The sequence below is a fragment of the Bubalus kerabau genome, chromosome 18 (assembly GCF_029407905.1).
Source record: "Bubalus kerabau isolate K-KA32 ecotype Philippines breed swamp buffalo chromosome 18, PCC_UOA_SB_1v2, whole genome shotgun sequence".
NCBI lineage: Eukaryota > Metazoa > Chordata > Mammalia > Artiodactyla > Bovidae > Bubalus > Bubalus kerabau.
Window position 1 is genome coordinate 20,050,915 of NC_073641.1, and position 26,646 is coordinate 20,077,560.

General features: G+C 40.2%; 1 protein-coding gene across 5 annotated transcripts in view; it reads right to left on the bottom strand.

The window, feature by feature from the left end:
* Positions 1 to 1,762: 1,762 nt before the first annotated feature.
* Positions 1,763 to 26,646, bottom strand: part of NDUFAF2 (NADH:ubiquinone oxidoreductase complex assembly factor 2) — a 185,225-nt gene continuing 160,341 nt past the window's right edge. For 4 of the 5 annotated variants that reach the window (XM_055555097.1, XM_055555098.1, XM_055555095.1 and 1 more), the window contains one exon: positions 1,763 to 2,076. In XM_055555097.1, coding sequence (XP_055411072.1) covers positions 1,828 to 2,076 — 249 coding nt within the window. In that variant the 3' untranslated portion in view covers positions 1,763 to 1,827. The remainder of the gene's footprint in view (positions 2,077 to 26,646) is intronic. The other variant, XR_008704964.1, reaches the window with a different exon arrangement.

The window sequence follows — 26,646 nt, forward strand, 5'->3', positions numbered from 1 at the left end:
GGAGAATTTCATGGACAGAGGAGCCTGATGGGCTACAGTCCATACGGCTGCAAAGACTAAGACAGGACTGAGTGACTCAGCACACACGCCCGCACAAAACAGCCTACATGGCAAACATCTGCAAGAGATGCACACAGAATACGATTAATAAGCTGGCAGGAATTTGGTAGTAGAAGCATTCTATCCTGTTAGAATTTTTCCTGTAATCAAGGATTCAAGGACATGTTACTTTACAGTCACTTACACAACAAATTTTATGTCTTTATATTGCCTAGGAGCTAGTTCCTTTTTTGCCTAACTTTGGTAAAATGTACTACTACTTTATAATAACGTAAACAGAATAATTAACCTGATTGATAGTAACAGGGCTGCTTGAATGTTAATATTACCTAAGGGCTTTTTTGGTCATTCCTTAAGTCTTATGGTGATTACATTTGATTACTTGTTTTAGTATAAAATGTTTCTGTAGTTTATTTCTTAAGCAATTAAACATTTTACCTTCTATTAAGTAAAAATCTCAACCTATGTGTTTTTAGGAATTCATTATTAAACACTTAACCAAGGATTTTCTTATATTATTCAGAGCATTAAGATCTAAGTCTTTTCTGCAGTCCATGTTTATTGAGTAGTTGTTACAATGCCAAACACTGTTAGACGATCTCTATATTAGAACTATTAGAACTATGTTAGAATTAGAACTGGGAGAGGGGTTTGGGAGAAAATGGATACATTTTATGGCTGACTCCCTTTGCTGTTCACCTGAAACTACCGTAACATTGATAATCAGCTATACCCCAATACAAAATAAAAAGTTCAAAGTTTGAGAAAGAAAACCATAAATGGAAAAAAAAGAATTAGAACTATTAGCAATAGAAACTTGGTTATGTACTTCAGAAAGTGTATGACCTTTCTAAAACACTTTTGTATATAATCTATTTTAATGTTATCATGTATCTATACTTTTCAATATACAAATCACTGTAATCTCAAGTAACAGTGGAATCACTTTCTGAGAACCCGGCTCTATTTTCCATTTCTTCAAAGTAATTTTTAATCTTACAGAACTAAACTATTACTGTACCATTTCTTTGTTTACCATCCTTTCAGACTATTGTGATAGATTCTTTACTTCTACTGGTCCAAATACCTTTCTTTAAAACACCAACCTCAATCCCACCATAAACTAGCTTTGGTCCCATCTACTCATCAAGATAGTTTTTTTTTTTTTTCATTTATCAAGTAAATTTTCTTGGCCTCCACATGCCTCATCCAAGTTCATGTCTTTGATTAGACCTTTAGAATCTATAGAAATTATAGTCCTTTAGAATCTATAGAAATAGCAGTCTTTACTTCTAAGCTCAATATTATTTACCCTTACCGTTTCTACTTATATATATGGGAGCAATCCAAAGAGGGAAAAATCTAAGACAATTCATAAACAGAGAATTTCCATATTCTCTAATTTCTATAGATCCTTTAGAATTATAGAAATTAGTCCTTTAGAGTCTTTAGAAATAGCAGTCTTCTGAGCTCAATATTTATTTACCCTTACCATTTCTACCAAGATATATGGAAGCAAATAAAAGAGGAAAAAACTAAGCAAATTCATAAACGGAATGATGATTGAATAAACCAAGTGAAGGATTTAAGTCTACAAGAAGTTAGGTTTTGATGGTTGATAATCTCATACTTACACAACAGTGAAAGCAAGATCTTAAGCTTAATGGAAAAGAGAACTAGAGTAGAGATGGAAAGCACAAAGTAACTTTTTACTTTTATTCGTTAAAATAGTCACATACATATAAATAAAACTTTACCACAGTACATTCATTGACTGTGGCCCTTGTCATCTTGCGGCATCCAGGATCCTGGCTGAAAGGTTTTGCCAGTGCTGGTGGGAGTCACTGAGGGTTCGTCTTTTCCAAAGTATGGAGCAGAGGCATGCCCTTTAATCTGAGTTTGAACTGGTGGAGGAAGTTCCTTGTTGCTCCCCTCCTGAAGAAGCTTTTCTTTTTCATAAAAATCTTGGCTTTTCATTTGAATTTCTTCTCTGCATTTTTCATTCTTCATAATTTCCTGCATGCATATATAAATGGAATAAATCATTAAATTTCTAGTTAGAAGAAAACCCAAACTACAGGTTTTATAAAAATAAAATAGCTGGTAAAAAATAAAGTACATATAGACATGATTCTTGCTTTGCATTTACATAATATATAGATACATACAGGGTAACTTTGAAAAAGCTATCTGATTATATATTGATGTTATTTTGAATTAAACAGCTATGTCCTGGTATACAATAATAAAAAGAAGGGCGGGAACACGAAATAGAGATACTTACTTCCCAGGAAGTGAAACAAACCACTTAACATGAAATATTAGTACATCTAGATATGAAATATTACACAAGAGCATAAAAGTCACTCTCATCAAAAGCTTTTCCAAATATAACAGCTATTTACTGCCTCAGAGACTAATCAGTGGTGTGTACTTCTACCGGATATGAAGTGACGGTGAGAAGGCCTCTGAGAGGTGCTCCTGCCAGTCTTTTCTCTGTGGGACTTAATGCATGCCAGGACCAAGACCCATCAATTTTCCTTCTTCCACCAGAGTGGTATGGCAGTGAGGAGGAGGACAGACACAGAATCAGAGTTCAGCATGCCTTAGACACCAGTTCCACAAAGGCACTCTGGTATTGGAAATGCTTCCTCCAGTAAGTGCAAGCAATTTGTGTGATGCAGCTCTATCACTCAGATTTGCTATTCTATCTGTAAGGATCTATGAAGCAGGGCAAAGGCTAATAGAGTTTTGCCAAGAGAATGCACTGGTCATAGCAAACACCCTCTTCCAACAACACAAGAGAAGACTCTACACATGGACATCGCCAGATGGTCAACACTGAAATCAGATTGATTATATTCTTTGCAGCCAAAGATGGAGAAGCTCTATACAGTCAGCAAAAATAAGACCAGAAGCTGACTGTGGCTCAGATCATGAACTCCTTATTGCCAAATTCAGACTTAAATTGAAGAAAGTAGGGAAAACCACTAGACCATTGAGGTATGACCTAAATCAAATCCCTTCTGATTATACAGTGGAAGTGAGAAATAGATTTAAGGGCCTAGATCTGATAGATAGAGTGCCTGATGAACTATGGAATGAGGTTTGTGACATTGTACAGGATACAGGGATCAAGACCATCCCCAAGAAAACGAAATGCAAAAAAGCAAAATGGCTGTCTGAGGAGGTCTTACAAATAGCTGTGAAAAGAAGAGAAGCTAGAAGCAAAAGAGAAAAGGAAAGATATAAGCATCTGAATGCAGAATTTCAAAGAATAGCAAGGATAAGAAAGCCTTCCTCAGCGATCAGTGCAAAGAAATAGAGGAAAACAACAAAATGGGAAAGACTAGAGATCTCTTCAAGAAATTAGAGATACCAAGGGAACATTTCATGCAAAGACGGGCTCTATAAAGGGCAGAAATGGTATGGACCTAACAGAAGCAGAAGATATTAAGAAGAGGTGGCAAGAATACACAGAAGAACTGTACAAAAAAGATCTTCATGACCCAGATAATCACGATGGTGTTATCACTCACCTAGGAATGTGAAGTCAAGTGGGCCTTAGAAAGCTCACTATGAACAAAGCTAGTGGAGGTGATGGAATTCCACTTGAGCTATTTCAAATCCTGAAAGATGATGCTGTGAAAGTGCTGCACTCAATCAGATCAGATTAGTTGCTCAGTCGTGTCCGACTCTTTGCGACCCCATGAATCGCAGCACGCTAGGCCTCCCTGTCTTCACCAACTCCTGGAGTTCACCCAGACTCACGTCCATCGAGTCAGTGATGCCATCCAGCCATCTCATACTCTGTCATCCCCTTCTCCTCCTGCCCCCAATCCCTCCCAGCATCAGAGTCTTTTCCAATGACTCAACTCTTCGCATGAGGTGGCCAAAGTACTGGAGTTTCAGCTTTAGCATCATTCCTTCCAAAGAAATCCCAGGGCTGATCTCCTTCAGAATGGACTGGTTGGATCTCCTTGCAGTCCAAGGGACTCTCAAGAGTCTTCTCCAACACCACAGTTCAAAAGTATCAATTCTTTGGCACTCAGCCTTCTTCACAGTCCAACTCTCACATCCATACATGACCACAGGAAAAACCATAGCCTTGACTAGATGAACCTTTGTTGGCAAAGTAATGTCTCTGCTTTTGAATATGCTATCTAGGTTGGTCATAACTTTCCTTCCAAGGAGTAAGCGTCTTTTAATTTCATGGCTGCAGTCACCATCTGTAGTGATTTTGGAGCCCAGAAAAATAAAGTCTGACACTATTTCCACTGTTTCCCCATCGATTTCCCATGAAGTGGTGGGACCAGATGCCATGATCTTCGTTTTCTGAATGTTGAGCTTTAAGCCAACTTTTTCACTCTCCACTTTCACTTTCATCAAAGGGCTTTTGAGTTCCTCTTCACTTTCTGCCATAAGGGTGGTGTCATCTGCATATCTGAGGTTATTGATATTTCTCCCGGCAATCTTGATTCCAGTTTGTGTTTCTTCCAGTCCAGCATTTCTCATGATGTACTCTGCATATCAGTTAAATAAACAGGGTGACAATATACAGCCTTGACGAACTCCTTTTCCTATTTGGAACCAGTCTGTTGTTCCATGTCCAGTTCTAACTGTTGCTTCCTGACCTGCATACAAATTTCTCAAGAGGCAGACCAGGTGGTCTGGTATTCCCATGTCTCTCAGAATTTTCCACCGTTTATTGTGATCCACACAGTCAAAGGCTTTGGCACAGAAATAAAGCAGAAATAGATGTTTTTCTGGAACTCTCTTGCTTTTTCTATGATCCAGCGGATGTTGGCAATTTGATCTCTGGTTCCTCTGCCTTTTCTTTTTTTTTTTTTCCTCTGCCTTTTCTAAAACCAGCTTGAACATCAGGAAGTTCACGGTTAACATATTGCTAAAGCCTGGCTTGGAGAATTTTGAGCATTACTTTACTAGCATGTGAGATGAGTGCAATTGTGCGGTAGTTTGAGCATTCTTTGGCATTGGAATGAAAACTGACCTTCTCCAGTGCTGCACTCAATATGTCAGCCAATTTGGAAAACTCAGCAGTGGGCACAGGACTGGAAAAGGTCCGTTTTCATTCCAATTCCAAAGAAAGGCAATGCCAAAGAATGCTCAAACTACCGCACAATTGCACTCATCTCACATGCTAGTAAAGTAATGCTCAAAATTCTCCAAGCCAGGCTTCAGCAATACGTGAACCATGAACTTCCTGATGTTCAAGCTGGCTTTAGAAAAGGCAGAGGAACCAGAGATCAAATTGCCAACATCCGCTGGATCATAGAAAAAGCAAGAGAGTTCCAGAAAAACATCTATTTCTGCTTTATTGACTGTGCCAAAGCCTTTGACTGTGTGGATCACAATAAACGGTGGAAAATTCTGAGAGACATGGGAATACCAGACCACCTGGTCTGCCTCTTGAGAAATTTGTATGCAGGTCAGGAAGCAACAGTTAGAACTGGACATGGAACAACAGACTGGTTCCAAATAGGAAAAGGAGTTCGTCAAGGCTGTATATTGTCACCCTGCTTATTTAACTTATATGCAGAGTACATCATGAGAAACACTGGGCTGGAAGAAGCACAAACTGGAATCAAGATTGCCGGGAGAAATATCAATAACCTCAGATATGCAGATGACACCACCCTTATGGCAGAAAGTGAAGAGGAACTCAAAAGCCTCTTGATGAAAGTGAAAGTGGAGAGTGAAAAAGTTGGCTTAAAGCTCAACATTCAGAAAACGAAGGTCATGGCATCTGGTCCCACCACTTCATGGGAAATAGATGGGGAAACAGTGGAAACAGTGTCAGACTATTTTTTGGGGCTACAAAATCACTGCAGATGGTGCTTGCAGCCATGAAATTAAAAGACGCTTACTCCTTGGAAGGAAAGTTATGACCAACCTAGATAGCATATTCAAAAGCAGAGACGTTACTTTGCCAACAAAGGTCCGTCTAGTCAAGGCTATGGTTTTTCCAGTGGTCATGTATGGATGTGAGAGTTGGACTGTGAAGAAAGCTGAGCACCAAAGAATTGATACTTTTGAACTGTGGTGTTGGAGAAGACTCTTGAGAGTCCCTTGGACTGCAAGGAGATCCAATCCATTCTAAAGGAAATCAGTCCTGAATATTAATGGGAAGGACTAATGCTAAAGCTGAAACTCCAATACTTTGGCCACCTCATGCGAAGAGTTGAGTCATTGGAAAAAGACTCTGATGCTGGGAGCGATTGGGGGCAGGAGGAGAAGGGGACAACAGAGGATGAGATGGCTGGATGGCATCACCGACTCAATGCACATGAGTTTGAGTAAACTCTGGGAGTTGGTGATGGACAGGGAGGCCTGCTGTGCTGGGATTCATGGGGTCACAAAAGTTAGACAAGACTGAGCGACTGAACTGACTGAACTGATGCCCCCAAACTGGAGAAGGAAATGGCAACCCACTCCAGAATTCTTGCTTGGAGAATGTCATGGACAGGGGAGCCTGGTGGGCTACAGTCATGGGACTGCAAAGAGTTGGACATGACTGAGCTACACAGCACATACCCCCAAACAACGAATCTGTAATTGTATTTTACTGAAAATAAGACCATCAAATTTAAGATGCATCACTGATACGTACCACTAAAAAAGGCAATCAAACTTCACATTCTGATTTCAGAGATGTCAAAATTTGAAAAGATAAGCATCTTAAAAACAGGTGAAATAGTAAAAAAAAAAAAATAGTAATTTTTGCTTATCTGTATTTTCTGCTTTTTCTTTAAGATCACAAAAACATCCGATATTTCTTGAAGAATATGTATGTTATTTATAATATGTTAATGTAATTAATATCTGACAACATTGTCAAAAACAAGTTCTCCCAAGTTATTTTTTAATATCAAGATTTTTAAAAATCACATATCAGGGTATTTAAAAGCATGATGAAATCTGTCTGTTTCTAACATGAATTTCAAGCAAAAAATAGTTCTTCAACGAGGTAAACACTGATATTTAAAATCATATTTAAAATAATGGTCTGAACTTCTAGGTAAAGATTTAGAGAGATTATAACTATCACTAAACTCAAACTTCTAGACACAAAGAAGGATGCATCTAATGAAATTCTCCCCCAAAGCAAACATGTGAGGGAAGGAATATTTATAAATATTCCTGTAATTTCCATAACACAGATCAATTCTGTATGAGTAGTTTAACAACCATAGTAACTAAGAGTTTAGAGATAGCTGCTATGACTGAGAGTGAGAATAGCTAGGTCTTTCCTTTCATATATATATATCCTTTAGAATTCTCAGGCCAGGTGACCACTTGCCACAAAGGAAGTCCATCAATATGATACTGGAAATAATGGAAGTAGAAGGAACTCCTTTTTCAGTCTGAGGCCATCTCCACTTCATCTCCAGACTCTGCAAGACCCTCTATGAAGTGACATGTCAGTATGAAAGCTCTTTCTCCTGGGCAGAATGAAAGGGTCAGGAGTGCGCTAAATTTGCACTAGCAACCACCACAGGTAGCCAAACCTACTGAGAAGCTGGTACGCAGCTTGCTTTGCTTTGGTGTAAGAGGGACAGTCGTAACACCTTTATGGATTTCTGCTGGACTGCTGTAGTCTTACAGCTGGTGCAAGCCTATGCCTTCTGAATAAAAGGCAACCAAGGGCAGAGGGCTGCTCTTTTTTTCTGCCTTCGCTTTTTTCTGCCTCTTTACTCACCATACTCTGCCAAGTAGTGTCTTATGGCACCTACTGAGGCAAATAAAAAGCCAATCTGTACATGTTAATTATTTTAACATGAAGATTAAAGATTTTAAAGTTGAAAAACATGGAAACCATAGTTTTTCCCTAGAAAATAATTTTTGTCTTTTTTTTTAAAACTAATGGTTACCAGACCCCTGCCAACAGCTTCCAGAAGAATTAAACTGAACATAAATCATTTATGAGGGGAAATCTAGTTTTGTAAATATTTGGAGTAGATAAAATGAAAATAGTTAGGTAGAAAAAACAGGAATTTGTAGACTTGAAGATAAACAGAAGTAATTTTTAAACAAAGCTGATTTTACAGCAGAAATTACTACAAAACAAAGTTTTTCCTCTTAAATTATTTCCTTGGAACAAAGTCACCTTAAGTCTCAATATGTTTATCAACAAAAACATTGGTTATTTCAGCATTTTAGGAATAAACCAAGGGTAAGTAGGTCTTACGTAAATGTTTATATGTTTAAAACAAATATTTATCCTTTAACATGGGCTTCCCTGGTGGCTCAGCAGTAAGGAATTGCCTGCGATGCAGGAGACTGCCTGCAATGCAGGAGACGTGGGCTTGATCCCTGGGTCGGGAAGATCCCCTGGAGAAGGAAATGGCAACCCACTCCAAAATTCTTGCCTGGGAAATCCCATGGACAGAGGAGCCTGGTGGACCTTGGGTCCATTGTGTCCACTGGGTCGCAAGAGTCAGACGCAACTTGGTGACTAAACCACCACCACCTTTTTACATTCTCTAACATTAAAAAAAAAATAGTTGTATGGTATTTTATCACTTGCATTACACCATGACTTACTTAATGACTACCTCTATTGTTGTTTCCAATATTTCACTTTTTCATTTAAAAAACAGCACTTTGATGACTATTCACATAAACAGTTCTTTTACCCAAACACACATCATTTCAATCCCAAATCTACCTTTTACTATCTGTGACACAAAGAAAGTCACCTAATTTTTTCAGGTGCAGTTTATCTGAAAATGGGAATACAGTGACCATGTATGTATAAACATTTATACCTCAAATACTCATATGGATAGTATTCACATTGTTTGATCTTCTGAAAATCTGCAGCTAAAAACATGGGTGCTGAAGCAAGACTAACTGCATACAAATCGGTTTTGCCGTTTACTAGCTGTGTGGCGCTGGTAACGTTGCTTAGCCTCGCTGTGCCTCAGTTTCCTTGTGTGTACAATGGAGGTTACAATAGTGTCTTCTTCAGTAGGCTACTGTAAAGACTGGGAAATAACTGGCTACTACTGGGCAGTTAACAGTACTACAGAAGAGGGTATGAGTGAACTTTAAAATAGTGACTGTTTATTCTGTTCCATTCAAAATAAAACACACCAAACTTGCACCTGTCCTTCTTTCTCGCCTCAGGGTAGAAATAAAGTCTCAATACTTATACTTCTAAGTACTTAAAAATTTAAGCCACTAATTTGTGACATACATTGAGTAACTATTTGTTGTGGACATTTTGTAAATAGCAGAATTCCTACATTAATTGCTATCTTTATGAAGAATGAACAAAACTCATAATTTTGCCGGGATAAAAAAAAAAACTCTCCAATTTAATGTGCTACAGTCTCCAACAAAGCCAGCAACCATTACCACCGGATTGAGAACTAAGGTGTTAGTAAGACACAGTCTACTGGCTTGAAAACACAAGATGGAATAACTGGTGCCAGACTAGCTCCTCTGCCATAAACAACTAGGGAGTGAGTGGAAGCTGCTCAGTTGTGTCTGACTCTTTGCAACACCACTGACTGTATAGTCCATGGAATTCTCCAGGCCAGAATACTGGAGTCGGTAGCCTTTCTCTACTCCAGGGAATCTTCCCAACCGAGGGATTGAACACAGGACTCCCGTATTGCAGGTGGATTCTTTGCCAGCTGAGCCACAAAGTAAGCCCATAAACAACTAGAAAACTGGACAAAAACACGAAACTCTTCAAATACTAAACAGCAGCCGGTGCCTTACTGTGATCCTTGAGGGAAGGGAAACAAATGAGATGACCCCTGTTTCACCTCAGCTTTCGGCCTGGAGGCATATCATGGGCTGCTGCACAGGCACAGGGAACCCGAGCAGAGGCTGGTGATCTCGCTGAGGTAAAGAGATAGAGACAGTTGGGTAGGGAGTCTGAGGAAGCTGGAATCTGTGCGGCAGAGCATCAGAACACACACACACACAGAGTTCTAGAAACCTGCATAGGAGTACCCTGAGTGTTCAGCTGAGTATTAATCTGCATGTGGATGAGACTCCACAGGGTCACAAAGGTAAATTTCTGGCTAAAGAATAACTACTGAGGAACTGTAAACTGAACAGCTGTGGTAGCTTGCATGAGACTAGGAGATATTTAAGTTCTAATGGACCAGAGATTCCTCATCAAACCTGAAGGGCATTTAGTATAGAGACTTCAGAACAATACCTCCATAGGAGTAAGGATAAATAAGCACACAAATCCTAGAATGTGAAGTCAAGTGGGCCTTAGAAAGCATCACTACACACAAAGCTAGTGGAGGTGATGGAATTCCAGTTGAGCTATTTCAGATCCTAAAAGATGATGCTTGTGAATGTGCTGCACTCAGTATGCCAGCAAATTTGTAAAACTCAGCAGTGGCCACAGGACTGGAAAAGGTCCATTTTCATTCCAATCCCAAAGAAAGGCAATGCCAAAGAATGTTCAAACTACCACACAATTACACTCATCTCACACTCTAGTAAACTAATGCTCAAAATTCTCCAAGCTAGGCTTCAGCAATACATGAACTGTGAACTTCCAGATGTTCAAGCTGGTTTTAGAAAAGGCAGAGGAACCAGAGATCAAATTGCCAACATCCACTGGGTCATGGAAAAAGCAAGAGAGTTCCAGAAAAGCATCTATTTCTGCTTTACTGACTATGCCAAAGCCTTTGACTGTGTGGATCACAATAAACTGTAAAATTCTGAAAGAGATGGGAATACCAGACCACCTGACCTGCCTCTTGAGAAACCTGTATGCGGGTCAGGAAGCAACAGTTAGAACTGGACATGGAACAACAGACTGGTTCCAAATAGGAAAAGGAGTACGTCAAAGCTGTATATTGTCACCCTGCTTGTTTAACTTATATGCAGAGTACATCATGAGAAACGCTGGGCTGGAAGAAGCACAAGCTGGAATCAAGATTGCAGGGAGAAATATCAATAACCTCAGGTATGCAGATGACACCACTCTTATAGCAGAAAGTGAAGAGGAACTAAAGAGCCTCTTGATGAAAGTGAAAGAGGAGAGGGAAAAAGTTGGCTTAAAGCTCAACATTCAGAAAACTAAGATCATGGCATCTGGTCCCATCACTTCATGGCAAATAGATGGGGAAACAGTGGAAATAGTGTCAGATTTTATATTTTGGAGCTCCAAAATCACTGCAGATGGTGATTGCAGCCTTGAAATTAAAACACACTTACTTCTTGGAAGGAAAGTTATGACCAACCTAGATAGCATATTCAAAAGCAGAGACATTACTTTACCAACAAAGGTCCGTCTAGTCAAGGCTATGGTTTTTCCAGTGGTCATGTATGGATGTGAGAGTTGGACTGTGAAGAAAGCTGAGCGCCGAAGAATTGATGCCTGTGGTGTTGGAGAAGACTCTTGAGAGTCCCTTGGACTGCAAGGAGATCCAACCAGTCCATTCTAAAGGAAAACAGTCCTGGGTGTTCATTGGAAGGAATGATGCTAAAGCTGAAATTCCAGTACTTTGGCCACCTCATGCGAAGAGTTGAGTCATTGGAAAAGACTCTGATGCTGGGAGGGATTGGGGGCAGGAGGAGAAGGGGACGACAGAGGATGAGATGGCTGGATGGCATCACTGACTCGATGGACGTGAGTTTGAGTGAACTCCGGGGGTTGGTGATGGATAGGGAGGCCTGGCGTGCTGTGATTCATGGGGTTGCAAAGAGTCCGACATGACTGAGCGACTGAACTGAACTGAGAGATAACTCTCGGAGAAGGCAATGGCACCCCACTCCAGTACTCTTGCCTGGAAAATCCCATGGATGGAGGAGCCTGGTTGGCTGCATTTCATGGGGTCGTTAAGAGTCGGACATGACTGAGCGACTTCACTTTCACTTTTCACCTTCATGCATTGGATAAGGAAAAGGCAACCCACTCCAGTGTTCTTGCCTGGAGAATCCCAGGGACGGGGGAGCCTGGTGGGCTGCCGTCTATGGGGTCGCACAGAGTCAGACACGACTGAAGTGACTTAGCAGCAGCATCAGAGATAACTCTAAACTTGCACTGTCCTATACAGTAGAATTTAAATTAATTAAAATAAAATGTAAAATTTAGTTCCTTAAAGGTACTAGACACATTTCAAGTGTTTACTAATCAAATGTGACTGATGGCTAGTATCTTGGAAAGTATAGATATAAAACATTTCCGTCACTGCAGAAACTCATATAATAGTACTTCTCTAGATCCACCTGAACAAAGCTTAAAAATAAAGCCTCTAAAAGCCTGGGCTGATTCACATGTAAATTAATATACTCCAAAACAAATCAACCAAAAAACAAAACCTCAACATTTTTAAACGGACGATAAAAAACACAGACAGTAAATAATGTACTGTTTCAATGTTTATCATCCAGTCACAAAGAAGGAAAGTGTAATACAAAACTAGTTAACAGAAACATGATAGAAATGATGAAATTAATAGATAAGGACTTTATCATAGATACTATAAATATGTTCAAAGATGTAAAAGAAAATGCAACATAAAGAAAGAAAAAAAACTAGAAACATTTAAAAAGAACCAAATAGAACTTCTAGAGGTGAAAAATAATACATGAAACAAAAAATGTAATGGATATGGTTAACAGCAGATGAAACACTGCAGAAAAACAAATCTGAAAACAATGGAAACTATACAGACTGAAGCAAAAGAGAGAAAAAAGGTTAAAAACTGAACCAGAGCCTCAGTGAGCTCTGGGGCAATATTAAGCAGTCTTATGTACATGTAACTGGAATCACAGAACGAGAAGAGAGGAGAAACAAAATAATGACTAAAAATATATCAAGTAAATAAACATATAAATCTACATATCCAAGACACTAAAAAACACTCCAAGTAGGAAAATTATAAAACCAAAGCTTATCAAATCAAACTGTGAAAAACTAATGATAAAGAGAAAATCTTTTAAAATCTACAAAAAGACATTTATGAGACAAAGATAAATAATACTGAGTTCTCACCAGAAACAATGCAAAGCATATAGAACAATGGCATGACTTTAATATACTGAAAGAAAACAAAAACTGTCCATTTAGAAACGTATATTCAGTGGAAATATTCTTTAAAAATGAAGGCATGATGATATTTTCAGACCAAAAAAAAGAGGGGGGGTGTTTTTGTCACAAGCAAACCTCTATTATAAGAACATTAAAGGAAGTACTTTAGGTTGAAAAATGATACAATATGGAAATTTGAATCCACATAAAGGAATGAATAGTGCCAGAAATATCAGAATGAAGGCCTTCATTGCAGGGAAAAATGCTAGATTTGGGGACACTCTGCTAGGTACTCAGTGCCCTGTAACTTTGTCAATCCACTCTCAGCTACTTGAGCCCACGAGTAGCATCATCACATTGTAAACTGAAACTACTGCTATAGATTTTGAGGGTTATCATCATTGTATCCCCACCAGAAGGATTTTTCAAGCTTTGCAAAAATGTCACTTATCAGTAAATATAGGAGAAGTATAGCTAGAGCCAGACATCCTGGAATGTGAAGTCAAGTGGGCCTCAGAAAGCATCACTACGAACAAAGCTAGTGGAGGAGATGGAATTCCAGTTGAACTATTTCAAATCCTGAAAGATGATGCTGTGAAAGTGCTGCACTCAATATGCCAGCAAATTGGGAAAACTCAGCAGTGGCCATGGGACTGGAAAAGGTCCATTTTCATTCCAATCCCAAAGAAAGGCAATGCCAAAGAATGCTCAAACTACCGCACAATTGCACTCATCTCACACGCTAGTAAAGTAATGCTCAGAATTCTCCAAGCCAGGCTTCAGCAATATGTGAACCATGAATTTCCTGATGTCCAAGCTGGTTTTAGAAAAGGCAGAGGAACCAGAGATCAAATTGCCAACATCCGCTGGATCATGGAAAAAGCAAGAGAGTTCCAGAAAAGCATCTATTTCTGCTTTATTGACTATGCCAAAGCCTTTGACTGTGTGGATCACAAGAAACGGTGGAAAATTCTGAAAGAGATGGGAATACCAGACCACCTGGTCTGCCTCTTGAGAAATTTGTATGCAGGTCAGGAAGCAACAGTTAGAACTGGACATGGAACAACAGACTGGTTCCAAATAGGAAAAGGAGTACGTCAAGGCTGTATAGTGTCACCCTGCTTATTTAACTTATATGCAGAGTACATCATGAGAAACACTGGGCTGGAAGAAGCACAAGCTAGAATCAAGATTGCAGGGAGAAATATCAATAACCTCAGGTATGCAGATGACACCACCCTTATGGCAGAAAGTGAAGAGGAACTCAAAAGCCTCTTGATGAAAGTGAAAGTGGAGAGTGAAAAAGTTGGCTTAAAGCTCAACATTCAGAAAACGAAGGTCATGGCATCCGGTCCCACCACTTCATGGGAAATAGATGGGGAAACGGTGGAAACAGTGTCAGACTTTATTTTTCTGCGCTCCAAAATCACTGCAGATGGTGACTGCAGCCATGAAATTAAAAGACACTTACTCCTTGGAAGGAAAGTTATGACCAACCTAGATAGCATATTCAAAAGCAGAGACATTACTTTGCCAACAAAGGTTCGTCTAGTCAAGGCTATGGTTTTTCCTGTGGTCATGTATGGATGTGAGAGTTGGACTGTGAAGAAGGCTGAGCGCCGAATAATTGATGCTTTTTTTTTTTTTTAACTTTACAATATTGTATTGGTTTTGCCATATATCAAAATGAATCTGCCACAGGTATACATGTGTTCCCCATCCTGAACCCTCCTCCCTCCTCCCTCCCCATACCATCCCTCTGGGTCGTCCCAGTGCACCAGCCCCAAGCATCCAGTATCGTGCATCGAACCTGGACTGGTGACTCGTTTCATATATGATATTATACATATTCCAATGCCATTCTCCCAAATCATCCCACCCTCTCCCTCTCCCACAGAGTCCAAAAGACTGTTCTATACATCAGTCTCTCTTTTGCTGTCTCATATACAGGGTTATTGCTACCATCTTTCTAAATTCCATATATATGCATTAGTATACTGTATTGGTGTTTTTCTTTCTGGCTTACTTCACTCTGTATATAAGGCTCCAGTTTCATCCACCTCATTAGAACTGATTCAAATGTATTCTTTTTAATGGCTGAGTAATACTCCATTGTGTATATGTACCACTGCTTTCTTATCCATTCATCTGCTGATGGACATCTAGGTTGCTTCCATGTCCTGGCTATTATAAACAGTGCTGCGATGAACATTGGGGTACACGTGTCTCTTTCCCTTCTGGTTTCCTCAGTGTGTATGCCCAGCAGTGGGACTGCTGGATCATAAGGCAGTTCTATTTCCAGTTTTTTAAGGAATCTCCACACTGTTCTCCATAGTGGCTGTACTAGTTTGCATTCCCACCAACAGTGTAAAAGGGTTCCCTTTTCGCCACACCCTCTCCAGCATTTATTGCTTGTAGACTTTTGGATTGCAGCCATTCTGACTAGCATGAAATGGTACCTCATAGTGGTTTTGATTTGCATTTCTCTGATAATGAGTGATGTTGAGCATCTTTTCATATGTTTGTTAGCCACCTGTATGTCTTCTTTGGAGAAATGTCTATTTAGTTCTTTGGCCCATTTTTTGATTGGGTCATTTATTTTTCTGGAGTTGAGCTGTAGGAGTTGCTTGTATATTTTTGAGATTAGTTGTTTGTCTGTTGCTTCATCTGCTATTATTTTCTCCCATTCTTAAGGCTGTCCACTTTCACCATTACTATTCAACATAGTTTTGGAAGTTTTGGCCACAGCAGTCAGAGCAGAAAAAGAAATAATAGGAATCCAAATTGGAAAAGAAGAAGTGAAACTCTCACTATTTGCAGATGACATGATCCTCTACATAGAAAACCCTAAAGACTCCACCAGAAAACTACTAGAACTAATCAATGAATATAGTAAAGTTGCAGGATATAAAATCAACACACAGAAATCCCTTGCATTCCTATACACTAATAATGAGAAAATAGAAAGAGAAATTAAGGCAACAATTCCATTTACCATTGCAACGAAAATAATAAAATACTTAGGAATATATCTACCTAAAGAAACTAAAGACCTATATATAGAAAACTATAAAACACTGGTGAAAGAAATCAAAGAGGACACTAATAGATGGAGAAATATACCATGTTCATGGATTGGAAGAATCAATATAGTGAAAATGAGTATACTACCCAAAGCAATTTATAGATCAATGCAATCCCTATCAAGCTACCAACGGTATTCTTCACAGAACTAGAACAAATAATTTCACAGTTTGTATGGAAATACAAAAAAACTTGAATAGCCAAAGCTATCTTGAGAAAGAAGAATGGAACTGGAGGAATCAACCTGCCTGACTTCAAGCTCTACTACAAAGCCATAGTCATCAAGACAGTATGGTACTGGCACAAAGACAGAAATATAGATCAATGGAACAAAATAGAAAGCCCAGAGATAAATCCACGCACATATGGACACCTTATCTTTGACAAAGGAGGCAAGAATATACAATGGATTAAAGACAATCTCTTTAACAAGTGGTGCTGGGAAAACTGGTCAACCACTTGTAAAAGAATGAAACTAGAGCACTTTCTAAGACCATACACAAAAATAAACTCAAAATGGATTAAAGATCTAAATGTAAGACCAGAAACTATACTCCTAGAGGAGAACATAGGCAAAACACTCTCTGACATACATCACAGCAGGATCCTCTATGACCCACCTCCCAGAATATTGGAAATAAAAGCAAAAATAAACAAATGGGACCTAATTAAACTTAAAAGCTTCTGTACAACAAAGGAAACTATAAGCAAGGTGAAAAGAATTGATGCTTTTGAACTGTGGTGTTGGAGAAGACTCTTGAGAGTCTCTTGGACTGCAAGGAGATCCAACCAGTCCATTCTGAAGGAGATCAGCCCTGGGATTTCTTTGGAAGGAATGATGCTAAAGCTGAAACTCCAGTACTTTGGCCACCTCATGCGAAGAGTTGAGTCATTGGAAAAGACTCTGATGCTGGGAGGGATTGGGGGCAAGAGGAGAAGGGGACGACAGAGGATGAGATGGCTGGATGGCATCACTGACTCGATGGACTTGAGTCTGAGTGAACTCCGGGGGTTGGTGATGGACAGGGAGGCCTGGCGTGCTGCGATTCATGGGGTCGCAAAGAGTCGGACACGACTGAGTGACTGATCTGATCTGATAGCTTGAAATGAAAGAGGACTGTTGTGAGCACATGCAGCACTCAAATTAACAGCACCACCTGGGGGACAGATGACGCCTCGTTCCCTCCCTACTCCCACCTGACAAACAGCCTTTGCCCACCAAACCTTCCATGTCTTGCAAACCTTCCATTGTCCTGGCTTCCAAAGGCCCTTCTCCACTGAAGCTGCCTCTGGTGGGGTGGAGAAACAAAAGTCATGTATGAGGTCAACTTGTTTCTGAGAAGGTCACATCAAAGAGTCCCCTGGAGTGAAGCACTGAAGGATACCATTCTCAACCAATCTCAGGGAAGAAGAGGAAAAAAAGAAAAAAACCACATACTGACAACAGAGAAAGCACAAGCTGTACCAAAATCTAGTGTTTCAGAACTTTCCCCAAATATGTTGTTTATGAATGACCATTGTTCTGTGACAGTCTCAATTCAACAGGCACCAGGGGTGTTTAGCTGGAGCAAATTAGCTTAGGCTTGAGTTATTTACAGTAGAGAGTTGATATTGGAAAAACAGACAAATTCATTTGTGAAAAGTATCATGTTAAATGTTTGAATTTCTGTATTTCTTTAGTCAAATTATAAATCACCATTGTTTGTGAAGGATTACACGGAAAAGGAGATTAAAAAAAAAAAAAGCTTTGTATGCCCTTAACAAGCTTAACCTTGTTTTTGTAGTATAGACAAGGTAATGGTTACTTATTATGTTAGTGGTATTGTTTAGTCGCTAAGTTGTGTCCAACTCTTTGCAACCCTATGGACTGTAGTCCGCCAGCCTCCTCTGTCCACGGGATTTTCTGGGCAAGAATACTGAACTGTGTAGCCATTTCCTTTTCCAGGGGATCTTTCTGATCCAGGGATCGAACCTGCATCTCCTACACTGGCAGGTGGATTCTTTACTGCTGAGCACCAGAGAAGCCCTACTTATTGTGTACTATTTATTAATTCGGTGATGACAACTCAAGCTCCTAAAATGTTGTAGCTCAAGTCCTTTTCAATGCTACTTCTTTGCTAAGTTCAGTTCAGTTCAGTCCAGTCGCTCAGTCTGTCCAACTCTTTACAACCCCATGGACTGCAGCACGCCAGGCTTCCAGGTCCATCACCAACTCCCAGAAGCTATTCAAACTCGTGTCCATTGAATCGGTGATGCCATCCAATCATCTTATCCTCTGTCATCCCTTTTGCTAAGAGCTCTGCTTAAGATAAGCCCTTTGAGTAGCTGTACTATTGTTCTCCTGAATGTTGCAAATTAATAGGTGTGGTAATGACAAAAGAGAGCTATCTCCGGGAGATGGTGAAGGACAGGGAAGCCTGGTATGCTGCAGTCCATGGGGTCACAAGAGTCGGACACGCACTGAGCAACCGAACAACAGCAATGACAAGAGTTTTTAAAGTTGTTTTTTCCTTTAATGAACAAAATACAGACAAAAATGAAGCTTGAAAATGCAATTTTCAGACATGTTGACTCAAAGACATTAGGAATTATTAATATATAATTCCATTCCAATCATATAGTCCCATATGTGAAAATCTAGTACATGCGACTTTTCCAAGATGGTGAAGAAATAGGCTCAAATATACAGTTATAGCCGTTGGAGATATTACATAACAGAACAGGTTACTTGGACTATAAAAAAGAGGTAAAACAATGGATGGAATAGAACTAGAGATCTCTAAGATGAGGTCTTGGGAGAGATAAAGGGAACTGAGGTGATGTGAACTTGAACCCTGGAACCATACTCTAGTTATTGGCGAGAAGGGAGAGGGCGATCTATAAGTGCTCTCTTGTGGATACCTCAGCTTGCCTGGAACAAAGCTTAGATTACTTAGAAAGTGTATGGCAAATAGCAGGGGGAGAAGTGGAAGCAGTGACAGATTTTCTTTTCTTGGACTCAAATTCACTGCAGATGGTGACTGCAGCCACGAAATTAAAAGATACTTGCTCCTTGGAAGGAAAGCTATGATAAACTTAGACAATGTATTAAAAAGCAGAGACATCACTTTGCCGACAAAAGTCCATCTAGTCAAAGCCATGTTTTTTTCCAGTAGATATGTATGGACATGACACTCCCTGGTGGTCTAGAGGTTAGGAGTCAGCTCTCTCACGGCTTGGGTTTGATTCCTGGTCAGGGAAGCCTTTCGGGGCTTCCCTGGTAACTCAGCTGGTAAAGAATCCACCTGCAATGCAGGAGATCCCAGTTCGATCCCTGTGTTGAGAAGATTCCCTGGAGAAGGGATAAGCTACCCACTCTAGTATTCTTGGGCTTCCCTGGTGCCTCAGAGAGTAAAGAATCCACCCGCAATGCAGGAGATCTGGTTTTGATCCCTGGGTTGGAAAGATCCCCTAGAGGAGGGCAAGGCAACCCACTCCAGTGTTCTTGCCTGGAGAATCCCACGGACAGAGGAGCCTGGTGGGCTACAGTCCACAGGGTAGCAAAGAGTCAGACACGACTGAAGTTACTGAGCACTAGCATGATGTATGGATGTCAGAGTTGGACCATAAATAAGGCTGAGTGCCGAAGAATTAAGCTTTTGAACTGTGGTGCTGGAGAAGACTCTTGCCAGTCCCTTAGACAGCAAGGAGATCAAACCAGTCAATCTTAAAGGAAATCAATCCTGAATATTCACTGGAAGGACTGATGCTGAAGTTGAAGCTGAAGCTCCAATACTTTGGGCACTTGATGCAAAGAGCCAAGTCACTGGAAAAGACCCTGATACTGAGAAAGAGTGAAGGCAAAAGGAGAAGAGGGTGGCAAAGGATGAAATGGTTAGATAGCACACTAACTCAATGGATATGAATTTGAGCAAACTCCAGTAGACAGTAGAAGATAAAGGAGCCTGGCGTGCCACAGTCCATGGGGTTCCAAAGAGTAGGGCATGACCTACAGACTGAACAACAACAACTGGAGAAAGAAAAGGGCTGAGAACTGGGGCTGAGAACTGAGTGAGTTAAAATGGTTACCCAAAGATTTTTCTGTCTCAGGTATCCATGTCATTTCGCATGTCTGGGGCCACACTGGGACAAGAGGTATAGGAATGAACAATTCTGAGTCTAAATTATTAAACGGAATTGAGTATTTGGACACTGATCTAAGCACACATATAACAGCATTTAGGAATATTTACTATTAACATATACCTTTTGAACAAGAGGAAGATAAATACAAATGACCCATTATTAATAACTGAAGATATGTAAAATGTCACTAGTATTTTTTAATTTAGTCTGCCTATTTGTATGTGCCACATGTATGTATAAATAAAAATGAAAAACTGTTTTCATGATATAATTCAGGAGCTCAATCCCCTAACCTTATTTCTCTCTTTAGAGTCTCAGCCTCGTCAATGGAAAATTCTTCTGTCAAGGAGTATTTCAGTAACACACTCTATATACATATATATGATGGTGTGATATTCATTTAAAGATAAAATTCTGTAATAGACTTCAAGATTATTTTGTAATTCTTATACAAATAGAACTGGAAATGGAATATAGACCTAATGGTCAGTCCTTTATTAGGAAATTCTAATGTTTATTTTTAAGTTGCTATGAATCCAGCTAGGAAGAAAGGCAGACAGAACACAGTTACATATAATATAACCCATTTTTTCTTTAAGATTCTGCCTTCACACTCCTCTGGAGTTTGGTATTTATAAATGGTCTCCATTTGGTTTCAAGTACTTGTGAATTTCAAGTATACCACATATAACTATGTTCAAACTTAAGTACAAAAGAAATCCTAAGATTAAAAAAATCTAAATACAGTTTAATGTAAATTCGGCAGTGTTTCATTGTTAGAAAGTTTACTATATTCAAAAGCAAGTAAAAGCTTAGGAGTCAGTTTTATGACTAATGATGAAACTGCCCATGTCACTGGATTTTTTTTCAGCCTTCTATGGGAACAACAAAGACATGGCTGTTTCATAATGACCCAGTTATATTACATACAAAAACATGAACCTAAATTCTTTAAAGTCTTAATTTAAAATTTTAAATTAGCAATACATTTGTGGCAAAAGCTTAATATAATGTATCTCGAATAATTACTGAATGTAGATACATACCTTTCAAAGTACACATAAGACAAAGATATTACAACGCTAATTTTAGCCTTAGAAACAGATCAACTTTCTAAAATATTTGAATTACTAAACACATTCTCCCCTATCCATATATTTTTCACCTCTTACTAGATCATGTGATATACACAATATATTTTACTTTGACAGCTCCATGTTCTTCCCATAATTTAAACTCTATATACCAATAAATAATTTTTAGCATAATGGATACTAAAAATTTTAAAGTATGACTATATTGCCTTCGCTCGCTCAGTCACATCAGTCTTGTCTGACTCTTTGCGACCCCATGGACTGTAGCCCCCAGGCTCTTCTGTCCATAAGATTCTCCAGACAAGAATACTGGACTGGGTTGCCATGCCTCCTCCAGAGGATCTTCTCGACTCAGGGATGGAACCCAGGTTCCCCGAGTCTCCTGCATTGTAGGTGGATTCTTTCCCCACTGAGCCACCTGGGAAGCCCATGTTACCTTTGAGTTCATTAAAAAAAACATTTTGAAGAATACAAAAAGATTTAATAACTAGATTTAAATGAAGACTTGGCATGAAGTATGACACAGGTCCTCAAACCTTAGAGACACTTGGCTGCTATAAAGTGGTCTTATCCAGAAAGTAGCCTCCCAGTATATGCCACACACTCCACCCCCACAATCAACACAATTATAATGGGAATTTGGTTTATAACTGTTTCAAAATATTTTAAAATTAATATTATCTTTTGCAGTATCAATTTTGCAACATCAGTTCAGTTCAGTCGCTCAGTCATGTCTGACTCTTTGCAACCCCATGAAATGTAGCACGCCAGGCCTCCCTGTCCATCACCAACTCCTGGAGTTCACTCAGACTCATATCCATCGAGTCGGTGATGGTATCCAGCCATCTTATCCTCTGTTGTCCCCTTCTCCTCCTGCCCCCAATCCCTCCCAGCATCTGAGTCTTTTCCAATGAGTCAGCTCTTCATGAGGTGGCCTTTGGCATGAGGTGGGCAAAGTATTGGAGTTTCAGCTTTAGCATCAGTCCTTCCAATGAACACCCAGGACTGATCTCCTTTAGAATGGACTGGTTGGATCTCCTTGCAGTCCAAGGGACTCTCAAGAGTCCTCTCCAACACCACAGTTCAAAAGCATCAATTCTTTGGTGCTTAGCTTTCTTCACAGTCCAACTCTCACATCCATACATGACCACTGGAAAAACCATAGCCTTGACTAGATGGACCTTTGTTGGCAAAGTAATGTCTCTGCTTTTGAATATGCTATCTAGGTTGGTCATAACTTTCCTTCCAAGGAGTAACCATCTTTTAATTTCATGGCTGCAATCACCATCTGCAGTGATTTTGCAACATACCAAGAAACAATTCAGACCTCACAAAAGCAGTAGGGATGCCTAAGCTTGAAAATATTGCCAAATTGTTTCAACTACATTTTCTAGTTCTACAAGTTGCACTGCCAGAATGAAATAGTAAGTTATTAGATCACCCTTTTTAAAATACATGAAAGAGAGAACAGGAAAAAAATGGGGGAGGGGAGGTACATAGGTCACCAAAGGTACTTTTTGTTCAGACCAGAGGCAACGCCTGTTAGATTAGTAATCAAAAATGAATTTAATCTTGCCTGGATGGGAGTAGAAGCCAAAAGGGTAAATAAATGACAGAGCTTGGGTGAGTACCACAGCACTGGGTTGCTTAGAAATCTATTAGAATGAAACAACCACCAAGCAAGCTCTGCTTTAACAGAAGCTGCTCCTGCTATGTGTTCCCGCCAGTCACTCGTGTGCCTCTGCCAAATCAAAGTCACATTTGATTTATTCACATCCAAGTCTACTGCAAACAGACTTTGATCAATTACAATAATGAAAATGCAGACTGAGTCTCGTTGTTTTGACATGCTTTCTTGAACTTTCCTCCTGCATTTTCTCAAAACATTTCTAATTGCAAGAAGTTGATCTCAATGGTTCTTATTATTTGAGGGAACAAACTGTAAGGTTTGTTTATATTCCTTGCTGGCTAAGAATTTCTGGCATTGAGTTTTCTTTCTTTGAACCTGAGCCAGATTAATTATTAAATCTCAAAATGTCACTAAAATGAACTAATCACAGAGCTCAAGTCATTAGTAGTTTTGCAGGTGGTACTTCCCTTAATAAAACAAATGAACTTCCATGTATATGAAAAAAAAAAAAAGACCTTTAAGCATAAAGACACAATTATTTAATTGAAAAAGGAATTTAGCAGTTAAACATTAATAAAAAATTAATTTGAGCCATTTAATATTAGTCCTCTTTAATGGAACTGCCCTGGTGGGAGACAAAGAAAACCTTGCTCCTTGTTTGAGAAGTGGTAAAGACCACAATCCGTGGAAGAGAAAGCGATGTCAGCTCCCCATGGCTTTCAAGGCATGGGCTTTGAGAATGGGAGAGAAATGACAGAGGGGCTGAGCCCTGGAGGCTCCATATGTGAATGACTGCTAACATTTATTGAGCTGTTATATGCCAGCTGCTGCAAGGAGAAAAGAGGTCTTCTCCCTTAGGTTGGGAGAGGGAAGTAGTGGAGTTGTGTGAGAAGAGGTGAGACACAAGTCAGAGAAGCTGCAGCTCCCACTGTACAGAATCTGCCCTAGAGATTCGAAAATGTCATGGTCGGGGCTTTCCCTCCCCAGGACCTAATCTAGGGATAATGTCCCCTGATACAAGGGATAACAGGACCTGGAGTCCTGCAAGATATACTCATCCATTCATGCACTCTTCATTCAGTACATGCATACTGGGCACCTACACTTCAAGGCCCTGGGTATACAGAGGATAAAACCTGGCTCTGACTCTTACGCAGCATCCTTGGGGGCAGAGAAGAGGACAGGCCAAGGAAGCAGCTTGCTGCAACACAGACTTATGGAGGAGTCAAGGTAGGGAAGAGCAGAGTTAGGGGTTCTTTCCTACTCTCTCATTCACTCTCATTCATTAGTTCCTTCACACATTAAGAGCCCACTATCTACCAAGGGTACAGAGTTAAAGGAAACAATTTTTACCCTGTTGTTAAGGAAGTCACCATCTAGGAAAGAGAGACAGGTAAAAAATTAATTAAATATGAAATATGAGAAGTTCTGTGATAATATCAAGCAAAGAATGTTATCAGATGGCAGAAGAAAAGCTGGTGTTCATATTATGATCCACAAGGTGGGGAGTAGGGGGTTAGAAGTGACTTCCGGGAGAGGATAACAGCTGAGTCTTAACAACTGGAATTAACCAGAAAACTGAGAAGAGCGTGCATCCTGGGAAAAGGTAAGTGCACGCTCAGAGGCATGGAGTAAAGCAGCACAGTGAATTCAGGACACCGTAAGTAGTTCACACACCATGAGGAGGCCAGAACACTCTGAGTTTATAATGTGACATTAGGACATTCAGATTCTACCCTGAACTATTATGACTTCTGAAGCAAGACTGGATTTCCGGACAGAGAGTAGAGAAAGCTCAGTTAATTTGAATTTCAGATAAACAAACAATAATTACTCTAAGTATGTCCTAAACATTGCCTGGGGCATACTCATAATTATTGCCTGAAATTTATATTTAACCAGGTGCCCTGTATTTCTTGGAGGAGGTCTTCCCTGGTGGCACAGGGGTAAAGAATCTGCCTGTCAATGCAGGAGACACAAGAGACATGGGTTCTATCCCTCAGTTAGGAAGATGCCCTGGAGAAGGAAATGGCAACCCACTCCAGTATTCTTGTTTGGGAAATCCCATGGACAGAGGAGCCTGGCAGGCCACAGTCCATGGGGTTGCAAAGAGCTGGACACGACTGAGCACAACAACACAACTAGCTGTATTTTTTATTTGTAAAATATGCCAACCATAGCAAGAGACTTAACATTTTAAAAAAAGGTTCTGGAAACTGTACAAACTGAACTGGAGGGAAGGTGAGGTTGGAAGAGAGAAATCAGTAGGGTGCATCTGCAGAAATACCAGTGAGAAATCATCAGGACAGGAACCAAGGCAATGGGAGTGAGATGGACAGTAAAGGACAGACTGGTAAGATATTCAAAAGGAGAAAGGTCTTGGTCACCAAGTACACGGAGGTGAAGGAGACCAGGACAATCCTACGTTTCTGATGAAGGATGATGGATAATGCCACTAACCCGGTAGCAAGGAGAGAAAAAGAGGAGCTCCATCTTAGACATACCGAATTTGAGATGTCTATAAAATATCCTCATATTTTGTATGGAACTGTTAGCACCTTCTCAGCCAAACCTCCAAATCCTGAAGTGCCTTAGGACTCAATTCTAGCCCCACTTCTTTGTCTATACTTTCTCCCCAGGTAACTGTTTCCATATAGAACTGAAGAATCTCAAATTTGCACTTTCAGGTGTGACCACTCTCCAAGCTCCAAAATCACACAGTCAACTGTCTAACTGAAGTCTCCCCTTGGATATCTAAGGGATATTTTAAATTAAATATATCCAAGACCACTGAGGCTCAAGAGGACCAGCTCAGGGTCACATCATTAACTTAAGACTTGAGACGGAACCTTCCTTCTCCGCTGTGTTCTTTCCTCTACATTGCCTCGTGCAGTTCTCAGCAGGCCCTGCACAGTGCTCTGCACACAGCTGGGCTCAGGAGCGCTGCCTCACTGCACTGCTCCCCCGATATGGGGCAGCTTTGCCGTATTCCCCTTCTTCATGTGTTAAGATACAGACAAGCTCCAAGGTGACACCCCACTGCACGTACATAGTACCTACAGAGGGGCATGCTGCTAACAGGCAGCCCGGAGAAGTTAACACACCATATTCTCGGAGTAGTCTTGCGGACATATCAAAGGCAAACCTGGGCAGGACCTGGGCAGGAGGAAGAGGCTGCTGGGATGTCCCCATGGTGGGAAGCAGCACTTCAGCTAAGCAGGTACATCAGCCTCCCTTACACAACCGTGTGCATTTACTAAAACTATTCCTGTTTCCCCTTACCTCCCACATCCTCCTAGTACTAACTCCTCCAAAACGTATCTGGAATTGTGTAGTTCTCTCCATCTTCGCTGCCAACAGCATTTCTTGCCTAGATTACAATAGCTTTCTAACAGCTCTTCTGGGTCCTCTATGATCTAATGTCCACATAGAAACCTCTGATACTTGATGCTACTTCCCATTAACAATTCTTTAACAGGTCCTTAGAACAAAACCCAAACTTGCTGATGACAGACACGCAGATACTCTGATCAGCTCCCCCTTCAAGAAAGGACTTGCTTCCAAGGTACGGAGAGTGTGGCGGGCAGACAGCCTCCGCTGTGCAGGCATTCCATGGCTTA